Source organism: Triturus cristatus, chromosome 2_2 (assembly GCF_964204655.1).
Source record: "Triturus cristatus chromosome 2_2, aTriCri1.1, whole genome shotgun sequence".
Lineage (NCBI taxonomy): Eukaryota > Metazoa > Chordata > Amphibia > Caudata > Salamandridae > Triturus > Triturus cristatus.
In genome coordinates this window covers 923469571-923482305 of record NC_140582.1, presented here as the reverse complement: position 1 = coordinate 923482305, position 12735 = coordinate 923469571, and the positions used below count along the sequence as shown (strand labels likewise).

Here is a 12735-nt window from a genome sequence, read left to right as displayed (position 1 = left end):
CTTCTTGTTTCACAAATTTTTCCTCTTACTATATAAGTAATATGTTAGGGTTTACATCGTGCATGATAGTGGTGGAGGTTGTTTACATCAATGCCTTAACTTGTAAATTTTCAAACATTTTTAGTTTTGTGGGGTGAAATCTTTTATTTTATCCATTTTTTTCTTTGTTGTATTTTTTCTCAGGTACCGAAAATATATTCAGTTGCCATTACCGAAGCGTAGATTTTGCCAGGAGTGCCAGCAGCTGCTGTTGCCGGAGGAGTGGGCTGAGCACTCTGACCATCAGGTGCAGGCCGATATCTCCATTGGACAGCTGAGGAGGCCCAGCCAGATGCTGTATGCACTGGCCAATAAGAAATCGAATGCACAGTATTTGTTTGCTGACCGAAGTTGTCAGTTCCTTTTGGATGTCCTCGTTGCCCTGGGATTCACAAGAGTGCTCTGTGTTGGCACACCAAGGTAATAAGTACCACTATTTCATGGCTTGTGATTTTAATCTTCATGTGTGTTTATCATGCATTGTAGCTCAAGTTACTTAGCATTTGCCTTCTCCTGCACACAGGGGTGTAGACGGATTCTTGTAGAAATATGACCAATTATGTTTTTGACTGGCAACAAAATCTGTTAACACACTTTGAATCCTCGTACGGAAATTTAACACAGCCTACAAATTGTACCTCTGCTTTGGTAATGTTTGGTAGTATTTCTAGTTTATGTTTGGTCCCCCAACAAAATGAGAAATGTTCTGAACTTTATGCAATTTAGAATGTGATCAGAACCTGTATCTTACTTGTTTCATTGTAAACGACCTTGAATTGCACCTCTGTGTACAAATACCATACATACATATCATACATACTCGGGGTCTTATGTATGTTATCCCATCCTATACTTTCTTGCATTGGAAGTTGAATATTCATTTTACATAAAATGTAGGCTTTGTTCTTATGGAAGCATAGTATCTTTTAATTGTCCAGCATATAGTCATTCAACGGTGGTGCATCTCCAAGAAACATAGGCTCTCCATGGCTGGGATCGGGAAACATTTTTCAGTTTATGCCACAAATATGGGTCTTGGACTGAAACATGTGGAATCTCTCGTATAGTGTCTATCAATGTGGTATATCTTCAGGTGTGGGGCAATTTTATTGGCTACTATAGCATGACGCAGCTTGAGAGTTCTCTACAATACTATCAACCAAATAGACAACCTGCTGGTGTCGTTTTTAATTCTAAGAAGTGAGTGGAATTGCATGCAGAGTGAAGGTTCCAGTATTCTGGTGAGATTCTGCATGTTTCTGTCATGGTGACCACAGCATGTAGACCTTTTTGCATGGATCTCTCACTTATTGCAGGAAATTTCACACTAACCCCACACGTTCCCCTTTATTTTTACAGGTTCTCATATTGATTGACTTACTTTCACATTGGATCACATATCCAGGCAAACACTGTATTGTCCTGATGATGATCCCATATTTTAAGTGGATCCAAACGTCATCGACCTGATCTCTCTGACCTGTCTAATTATGTACGATTGATTCTTGGTTTCAGCAGTGTTGTGTTTTACGGAAGTGTGACTTTGATCTTGTGTAATTCTCCTTGTCACTTACTTTTTTTGCCTGTGTGTTCTTTTAATAGCTGTCTACGTGCGCCATGTAGGGGTAATCACCCCTACAAACTGATTTTACTTTCATGTAATAATAAAATGTTATTTTAAAAGTGAATTGGATGTTCCCTGGGCATTATTGTGCTTCCAGAGTATTACTTTTCCGTATCTAGTGTTTAGGGACCCCTGTTCCTTATAACATAAACTACCCTTGGCCCCTAGACATCGTTGGGTGTCCCTTGTGTCTGTGAACCAATACACACTGTTATTATATGGCCTATTGTTAACCCCTTTCAATGGAACCTTACACACCTTTTGCAAAGTAGTGCTAGGTTGTGGCAAGTGAAGGGTTCCACTTTGAGGAAATTTGGTCTCGCATCTCTCATCCTCAACTAATGCCTGTTCTTTTGTACTAGTGGTTTAATAGTAATTTCTGATTCCAAGAGAGTTTTAACTCTTTTGTCTGGTATGTAACACCTTTCATCCTTGTTTGTGTTTTAATAGGGGGTTGTTTGTTCTTGCTGTAGTTCACCCATTTGCTGTTTGTCCACCTGATGACTCTCTCCTAGTTGCTGGTTGGGAAAGTATCCATGTAGCATCTTGAGACGTTGTTGGTCACTCAGAGTACAACTCAATTTTCCTGAAAATAGAATCTGCCGAACCTTTACTTATGCCTTAAATTGTAAAGGTGTTATATCCCTTCACCAAATTAAGTCTATTAATGAATTTGTTGCTATGGAATTACAAGATGTTGCTATGTTACAAGCATCCTTCAAGATGAATTTTCATGATGCTACAATTGTGTGCACACAAATGATGTTTGGCGTGTTGTCCATTATCTTTTTCTATGATTTTATGTAAGGTCATCTGGATAGCAATTCAGAACTTATTTAGCTTCTGATATTTCAAACGTGTGTTTTACCTGCTACTCTGACTTTATAAACGTCGCCCTTTTTCTTCGAAAGAGGTGTGGCACATTGACCTTTCTATTAAAGGTATATCTGGCAATATGTATACCTTTGATTACTATGGTGACAAGATGGACAACGAGGGGGGGGGGGGTTGTGTGTGTGTGTGTGTGTATGTGTGTCACGAAGTTCCAGTTGTGCTTCTGACCATCTCAAAGACCACCAAGTTACATTAAAGGGGGTTTATTAACTCCATAAACCTGCTGTGACGCGTTTCACCCTCAAGGGACTTGTTCACACAACGGTGCCACAATGAGTAAAGGCTTTTCATACACTTTTATGAATTAACATGTACATAGAAAGAAGACTGCTGTCCATCATTATTGAAAATACAGGCGCCATTTTGGAAGGTGCATTTAACGTAAACATTGTCAAATACATAACTTGTCATCCCTGTGTAGTTGCCCATGAGTTATTATAATGTGTCAACGAGGCTCAATGCACGGTATGCGTGGGGGACACAAACTGCTTCACTTTGGCAACTGACAATCTGGATGCCTGTACCGTCTTTATGCCATGTTTGTTGCATTCTGGACCTCAGTTCATGTTTGCCTTCGCAACACGGTAGATTCACAACCTTGGATTCAAACCAACCAATAATGATATATAGTGAGATGGTTCAGGTTACGGTGCGTGATCCGGTTGCCTTATGCAATGGTTGGGGAGACTTATAGATTGTGTAGTTCCGCCTAGTGCGATTATGCCCATAGGGCACGCTCACTGTTGTTGCCACAATTAGTGGGATTATAAAGATGTAGAGAAAGTTAATCAGTTACCTTCTCGGGTTTGCGCACTTGATGCGCCTGAAAGAGATGCACTTTTGTGGCAGATTTGATTAGAGAGCTTAGAGACACTGGTTGATCAGCCGTTTTATTGTTCCGATCCCTAAAGATCTTCATGTTTTCATGATTTCATTTGATGGTTTCAAATAAAGTAATAAAAGGCTTCATTCACAGAACAATTTGCATACACAAGTGAAATATGTGTTTGGCATTCTGTGAACACGAGTAGCAGGTCAAGGTTCACAGAATTGTGTTCTGTGGAATTGTTTGTCCATAGAAGGCTCTTTTGCATACATGCCAATGGACCCGATTCTGGCGGGCGAATCCTGATTTGTTTAAAATGGCTTATTTTGACTGAAACTGCCTTTAAAGGTCAAACGAGACAATACATTCTCCCCTCTTTTTTTTTCTAAATCTCCCACTTTCCTGCTCTAAAATATTGGCATGTATACTTTCGACTCTTGAGAATCCCGAACCTGTGAAGATAGTCCACAGCCCTACACCAAAGGGGTAAAAGGCACATGTGTAATGCCTTTCCCATACTTATTGCACCTAAAACAGAGTCTCTGATTGAAAGAAAAACATACGAGGTTATATCATTTCTGCTCCAAAGATAAAAAAAATTCCAAGAGGAGTGAGCGTTCTGCACGTGGAAAACAGATTGACATACAGTGGGGCTGAAACTATTGGTGTTGCACCCCAAATAACCTTTAAGTTGTTCACTTTCAAAATAAACAGAGGCCTTCCTTTGCATGTTTCTATTGCTACAAGTAATGTTATTTCAAAGACCGAACATCAAACGTCAGATGGCTTCTTCTGACTCGCTACTGATAATTCTTTTAACACAGTGTTTGCTTTTCCTGTCTCGGACTCAACAGGAGGCCATGTCTGACACGTAGCACGGTACATTAGAGGATACAAGGAAGGCTGCAGTATGCCAATGTGTTGTAACACACATACATATTAACATCTGCTTGGTTTACAAACTACACTTTTCAAGTATTTAAAAAATACTAGCAACATTGAAACACAGTGGGGCTCATTATGAAACCCCCTGTATGTGAAGAGGTGATACCTCACCCAGTAAATACAGCTGTGGTGCGGTATTTATTACCACGTGTGGTATTATCTACACCTCGAAATAAGGGCTAACATGATAATTACACATTTTCCTCCGTTCCGAGCTTCAAAACTTAGAATATTGTAATATTTCCCACACACAAATTTTGCCAGATTTTACCTGACACAATTTGTGCTGGGAAAAAGTTCTGCATTTTCGCGAAAATTAGAATTCTGATTAAAACGCACATTTCAGGACAGTAGCCTACACTCCACATTGTAGCTATCCATGTGTTAACATGTGCTCCAAAATGCACTGTTGGACTTCACACCATTCCACCCACCCCTTACACTAACCAGACATCTATTATTAAGTACACTTGTTCTTTACATAGAATTTGGAATTTTCACATCCTGTTTACTGCGTTGATTTCGCGCTACAGCATTCCCACTGTCAAAACTCTTCCAGCACCGTTGCTGATTTACAAAAAAAGACACTGTAAAAATGTTTGTGCACTTGCACATCTACTCTAAACCAATGTAGTATCTGATTTGCGGGTCGTCCTTGGGCATACGGTTAATGCTCACACTTGTACAAAATAAAAATCGTAAAATGTATATAGTAGCGCATTTGAAACCTTCATGGTTTTTTAAGGATATTGGGCCTGAATAATAGGGCAACTGTGCACAAACTTGTAAGAGATGAGGACCAGAAAAAGATTATCACGTTTCTGCACAACCTATAGTTTATTTCTGGGAGATTGGTATATAGTTCTTCCTCTGACATGGATGGATGGATCAAGAAAATGTGCGATAAGACCTGTGAATTTCTGATAAGGAAGTAGGTTTTCTGGAATGCAACTTATATTTTGAAAGTGAAATACCGTTACACACGTTCATCAATAGTTTATTTTTGTCATGAGCTATAATACTGTTATTAAGATTTATCAATGCAGCATACAGAAGAGAATGGGATTTGGAGAAATGCGTGGCAGACATGGGGAGCAGTATGTACAGTACTGGGGTGGGCAGCAATAGGAAACTGACAAAGTGGGTGTCTACAGTATGATGGGAGATTGGGGGAAACTCTCTTTAGGGGGAGTCCAGTAATTGAGTAGCAAATGAAGAGTTGTTTTAAGACTTGGGTCTTGAAATACCTTTGAAAACGGAGAAGGGGAAGAGGCTGGCGGAAGTGGACCAGGGTGAAGTGTCGGACTCCCAGGGCCCAGCAGAGGACACCCTAATTCTTTCCTTCCTGCACTTTTTAGACTCATGCCTCTAGAAGCTGCTATGGGGGCTGAAACTACATGATGATTATAGAAGGTATATCTTGGTGCCTTGATAGGAGCTGAACCCAATCTGACTACAAATATTCTAAAATTATCTTTGAGCTTTCAGTTTGAGCCATGCTGACATTCTCACTTCTGTGTCGGCACCTAAACAGGGAAATATGGCTAGCGAGAGCTACTTAATCAAGTCTGTATGTTGGCCTTCAAGCATATGTTGGATTAATTATATTCTACCTCGCGACAAAGACAAGGAATTCCATTGGGGTGAGCCATGAGAATGCAGGCAACTGCCGTCAAAATCCTTATGTCTTGATGTGGGCATGCAGAGTGACTCCTGAAGGCTGACCTTCATTGGATGATCTGAAGGCAGCTGGTGGGATACATACTCCAACATGCCACAAGGACAAATGCAAAGAGTTTTAAATGTCATCCTCTGCCGAACCCCACTCATGCAGCAACATCAGGACATGCTGACTGTACTCAGTTTTTCTTAAGCTAAGGATGGGATGGATAGAAGTTTCATGCTTTTTGGAGTTTACTTATTTGTGAGGACTAGGCTTTTTGCAGGTTAACCCCCACTTTTTCCCTAGTAGGTACTATTGTATCGACTCCGAGAGTGCACTGAGGCCAGACCTCAGTGCCATTGCTCTGACCCATAAAAGTGTGTCATTGATTGGCTAATACCCAATTAGCATGAAGTTAACTTAAGGTGTTTAAGTTCCTAGTGTATGGTACCCAGGGCCTGTAAGTTAAAGTGTCCATTGTGGACTGAAGCACTTATTGTCCCATTATGAGTGTGAACAAAGTAAAACATGTCTCCCAGACTGCAACTGCAGACTGTTAGAGCAGTTTTAAACTGCTAATTCTACTTTGCCATTTGAACTAAGAAAAAGTCCAGATCTTCCTTCTTAGTATATATGTCACCCCCAAAGTAAGCCTGTTGAGCCCTAAGACAGGGTGCTGTATATTTAAAAAGTAGGACATGTGTTTCTATATGTCTTAACAGTAAAAAACCCAAATTGTCATTTTTACTGTAGAAAGGCTAGTGGCCCCATTGGTAAGTGCAGGGCTAAAAGTTGACCACTCATCTGTACGAACTCCTGAATGGCACTACTAAAATTGGTATTTCAAGGTATCAAAAAATCATTGCATTAAACCCAGTGGCGTAACGAAACTTGAGGGGGCCCCCCTGCAAAGTACATGGAGGGGGCCCCCCATTCTCCTCTCCCTCAGGCCAGCGACCCGCCATACTGCAGGGGCTCACCCCAGCCATAAAAAAAGGATTCTGGTTCCCCTATTGGTCACATCCGCCCTCTCATCGAGCGATTTACATACATCAGTAAATGCTGCTGCGCCCTCCAGCAAAGTTACATAACACTGCCTCCAGAAGGCCCACCAAACACATCCTCCTACTTGATGAGCCACCTTCAAGCGAAGCCCTCTCAGTTAACCACCTCCAAACTCAGATCACTTCCGTCGTGCCTGCTACTAACTCATCCATTAAACTCTACCTTCACCCCTATGAAACCCGCAATTATGCTTTTCTGCCCGCCTTTAAAACCACCCCTCGGATGTCACTGCAAACCTGTGACCGCCGCCTACTGCTCCCCTGTCCATCACCCACAGAAAGACTGATGACCGGTCACCATCTAACCACTGCCTACCAGTAAAGACAGAGCCTTTCAGCAGCTGGCCTCCCCAATGCCACTATGGAAGTTTTAAAAATGTTGAACAATCTCTGCAACTGACCACCTCAAAACAGTTCTTCCTGCTTGCCTCTACGGCATCAAAGCCGTTCCTGCTACTTTTCATCCTCTGCATGATGCACACAATAATATCAAATGTACAAAGGGTCAGATTTTTGTTTCCTCACACCAACATTAATTTACACTATGTACCCCACTAAACCATACCTGCTGTCAAAGGCAAACCAGATCCCATATGTAGCACCAGTCAACAAGTACCCCAAGGACAAACACCAGAGAGAATGAGCGATTCATGAATTAAACCTACAATGACAACGTAGCATTTCCCCACCAACTGTCAGCCCAGCGAAGTCTGCAACCGCACAGTAGCCATCAACACCAGCAACGTCTAAAGCGCATTTCCACTTCCTTTCTTTGGCAGCTCCTGATACATATACGTATGCCTTCTGGGCGCCATCTACCACAGACCACAGCATTCTTTGTGTCCCTAAGACTAACCGAATGCTGTCGGTGAACGCTTCTCTTCCCCCTTCCTTACTAATAACTAATGGAGGATAACGAAAAAAAAATATACTATTTTCTTATGCAAATAGCGTATCAAGCACTTGCTGCCCGCAGTCCTCGCCAGATCCACCCAAATCAATATTCTGCTATCGCACCATGCTGTCACCCCTATTATTATCTGAAGATATTTTTTTATCCCTTCCTTGAACTGGGAAAAGCAATACTTTGCACAAAAACAAGTCCCTTTAAAACCTTTGCTACTTACAGACTCGCAAAGCACTTCCTTGTTTTACTAACTGTTGTAAAGCAAACGGATAACTCATTCTAGGATTGGGATTATTGTTTAGAGGTGTGGAAGTTAATACTGAGACATAGGATGATTTTTTGCATACACTCGTTCTTCCCTGCATGCGCACACAAAGCAACATTACAATTTAGCTAAACAAATTGTTCAGAAATGTACCGGAAGGTAAAGAAACAGCCCAAATAATTTTTACAAAGAAAAATAGACAATCGTCAACTTTATACCCCATGACATAAAAGCCTTAGCGTGCACAGCTTGCTCAAATCCACGCTAACTAATTCTACCAAACTGAGCACATTTGAACATCTCATAATTCCATGCCACACAATTCAACTATAAATAATTTAACCCTACATTCCATACCACATAATTACAATCCTAAAAATGAAAAAACATATATTTCTACTTCACTCCATACCACATAAGTCCACATCACATAATAACATTCCACACAACTTAATAGCACTCCAAACCACATAATTACACTCCACACAACAAAATTTAAGTATACATAATTCCACTTCAACCTATATAATTATACGTCACACAACATATTTACACTCAACTTTAAAACACAGAATTACCCTTCACAAAATACAACTCTGCAACATGCTACATAATTCCACTCCACACAATTATACACCACACCATGCCACATAATTCCACACGTCTCACAATTCCACAATTCATCCCCACACAATTCATCACACATAATTACTCCACATAATACCACTCAGCGCCACATAATTAACCTCCACATAATTATGCTCTCATCCATATTGCATAAATACACTCCACATAAATCTAGTCTATGCCACGTAGCAACATTCCACATACACTCGTTCTTTCCTGCATACGCACAAAAGGAAACATCACAATTTAGCTTAACAAATTGTTCAGAAATGTACCGGAAGGTAAAGAAACAGCCCAAATTATTTTTACAAAGAAAAATAGACAATCGTCAACTTTATACCCCATGACATAAAAGCCTTAGCGTGCACAGCTTGCTCAAATCCACGCTACCTAATTCTACCAAACTCAGCACATTTGAACCTCTCATAATTCCCTGCCACACTATTCAACTATAAATAATTTAACCCTACATTCCATACCACATAATTACAATCCTAAATATGAAAAAACATATATTTCTACTTCACTCCATACCTCATAATTCCACATCACATAATAACATTCCACACAACTTAATAGCATTCCAAACCACATAATTACACTCCACACTACACAATTCAAGTACACATAATTCCACTTCAACCTATATAATTATACGTCACACAACATATTTACACGCAACTCCAAAACACAGAATTACCCTCCACAAAATACAACTCTGCAAAATGCTACATAATTCCACGCCGCACAATTATACACCACACCATGCCACATAATTCCACACATCACAATTCCACAATTCATCCCCACACAATTCATCACACATAATTACTCCACATAATACCACTCAGCACCACATAATTAACCTCCACATAATTATGCTCTCATCCATATTGCATAAATACACTCCACATAAATCCAGTCTGTCACGTAGCAACATTCCACATAACTACACTTCACACCATGCCTCATAATACCACTCAACATAATTTTCACCCAGCAGCGAACACTTCCACGTCACACATTTCAACTCTACACATTTCCATTCCACACCACATAATTCAACAACAAACTACATAATTCAAACCAACAACAGAATTACATAACACACCACATACATCCAATCTACACCACAAAATTCCACATCATGCTATAATATTTAACAGCACACCACATAAGTAAACTCCACTACATACTACTCCACAATGCAAAATACCATTCCAGATAATCTCATTCCAAGACACACAATCCCACTCCATGACACACAATCCCACTCCACATAATTCCAGTACACTCAATACCACACAATTCCTATCCACATAATTACATTATTTCGCTACACAGATCCAATCCACACAATACAATTCCACAACTAACAATTCCAATCCAAACCACATATGTCCACTTGACACCACACACATTCACTCCACTCCAAGCAGAAAACACATAGGTAAAATACACTGTCCTTTACAATGTCAATAGCTCTAACTCTCACAAATGCGAGACCAATTGCATTGCAAATGCTTGTTTACCTTCCAATGCGACCGAGCAGATCCTGTTCATTTTTTTTATTTTTATTTATTTTATGGAGTTTTATATAGCTCGAACTTGACCCGTATCGGGTATCATAGCGCTTTACATGAGCACCAGTTGCGTTACATGAGGACACATTCATATTTGTTAGGCACAGGTAGATTAAGTGATTTGCCCAGAATCACAGGATGTTCAGTGTCATTGCTGAGACTTGAACCCAGTTCCCCAGATTCGAGGTCGACCGCCCTAGCCGTTAGGCCAACTCCTCTCCCAAGTATGAGTAAGAATAGGCATTCGAAGGGCTAAGCAGAAGAGCTGAAGTATGTAGATGTAAAAGTAGTGGAAGGTAGGTTCAAGTAGGAGTATGCAGGAGTAAGAGTGCAAGTAGGAGTAGGTAGGACTAAGTTAATGGTAATAAGGGCATTGGTAAATACGGTAGCAAAAGTAAGAAAATAGCAGTTAGAAGACGTAATAGGAGTAAGAGGAGAAATGAGTAAGAGCAGGAGGAAATAGGCGTAATAAATTGTAAGTGGAAGCAAGAGTATGTTGGAATAATAAAACGTAAGAGTGGGAACAAATATGAGGTGTAAGAGAAAGGTAAAATTAAGAGGTTACGTAGCACAGTAAGAGGAAGTATGCAACATATGAGTAGAAACAAAAATCAGCAGTAGGCATAAGTAGGAAAAGTTAGTAAATCAAGTGCAAGATTAATGAAAGTAAGATTGAAAGATACCAAGATGAGAAAAGAAAGACGAAGACAGCAAATCCTTCCATATTCTTCTACGACTCCAGTGCTAACAAAGCATGACATGCTTTTAATTTTATCAGATGAAGAGCAAGGACCTTCCATTAAGCGCTATTGTAACACGCTTCAGTTGGTAACTTGCGTGCAGCTGAAATAGGTACAATTTATGTGTTTGATAGCGCTCACAAACAGCATAAGCGTGTTTCTTGGCACTATTTCAACAAAAGTTAACACTATGCCACTGGCAGAGGTGCAATTTGTTTTATTAATGGGTTGCACACAGACCGGTCTCTGTGACGTGCTGTTCGACGAAAAAGTGCAAGAAAAGACTTCGTAATGCAGCACTTCAGAACTGTTTGGATAAAGCTTAGCCGATGCCCGGGAGCCGAATAGTGATTTTTGTGTGTCTCTGGTGCCCAGTAGCAGTGCGTTTACCCCGAGGGCCACATTTGGCATGTTCTGATTTGAACTCACCATTATAGAGAGAATGTAATACTAGGTCATTTATTGTCACATGCAACAAGGGTTGTCAATCCCGGCCCCCTTTTTCTGTAGTCCCCGGCACCTGTTTAGAGGTGGACAGGAAGGAGCCCTCTCTCCTTCAAGCACAGCAAGCAATACCACAGAACAGCGCCAAGACCAACACAAACGGCTCCCGGTAGCTCAGCTCATGTGCCCCGGTAGATGTGAGGCTGTGAGCTGATGAGTAAGAGGTTTAGGAGCAGGGTGAGGAGCTGGCAGCCTACACCAGGGTGGAGCAACAGCACCGAGGCGTCTACAGCAACAGGGGACGGGTCTCCTCAGCTCCGAAGTGTGAGGCCAGCACGTGGGAGCCATGCAGCGGCAGCCAATGCTTGTGAAGCAAGTAATCAAGCATTGGCAAAGGTAAAATAAAACCAAGCTAGTGCCAACTAACACGAAGGGTGGGACGGGGAATGGTAAAATTGGGGGCAGGAGGCAGGCCCGGCTCCAGGAATTTTTATTTGGGTGGGCCAAGGGTACATTCGGGTGGGCCACTGCTGGCCCAATTTATCGCTTATATATCTAGCCAGGCCTGCTTCTGGGCCCTCCTTTATCACTCCTTACTCTTACAAGGCACAGTAAAACGCACTCTTTTCAAAGTCTCTTTCTAAATGTTATCACTCTCAAAAAGTGCTTTTCTTCCATGCAATGTCCCTTTGATGGGAAGAGGGAGTTTCTAAGGTGGGAGTATCAAGCAAGTGACACTACCCGGGCCTCCTCTGTGCGAGCCTTCAGGGAGAAACCCTCTTCATTACTACCTCCACCTGACCTCTGACTCTGCAGCGCACTCTCTTACAGGCTTGATTATCCACTTTTCTACCACCCTTCTCCATCACACCTTATCTCACACCTGACCTTGGGCCCTAGCCCCATATCAGCCACCATTCAGTTCCACTTTCACTATCCCCAGTAAAAAACAATAGTAAAATCACCTTCAAACTTGAAACATTGAAAATAGCAGTAAAAATAATTAGCATGCATGATAAAGTATGCTCCACAGTTGTCCTAATCACCTGACTGTTAATTAAATAAATGAAAACAGAAAGGCCATGACAGGGCCGGCTTTATTGCTGGTGCAAAC

At 41.1% G+C, this 12735-nt stretch overlaps 1 protein-coding gene across 5 annotated transcripts in view; it reads left to right on the top strand.

Moving 5' to 3' along the window:
* Positions 1 to 12735, top strand: part of ZCCHC4 (zinc finger CCHC-type containing 4) — a 452628-nt gene that overhangs the window by 190431 nt on the left and 249462 nt on the right. For all 5 annotated transcript variants that reach the window (XM_085642314.1, XM_085642317.1, XM_085642316.1 and 2 more), the window contains one exon: positions 184 to 459. In XM_085642314.1, coding sequence (XP_085498440.1) covers positions 184 to 459 — 276 coding nt within the window. The remainder of the gene's footprint in view (positions 1 to 183; positions 460 to 12735) is intronic.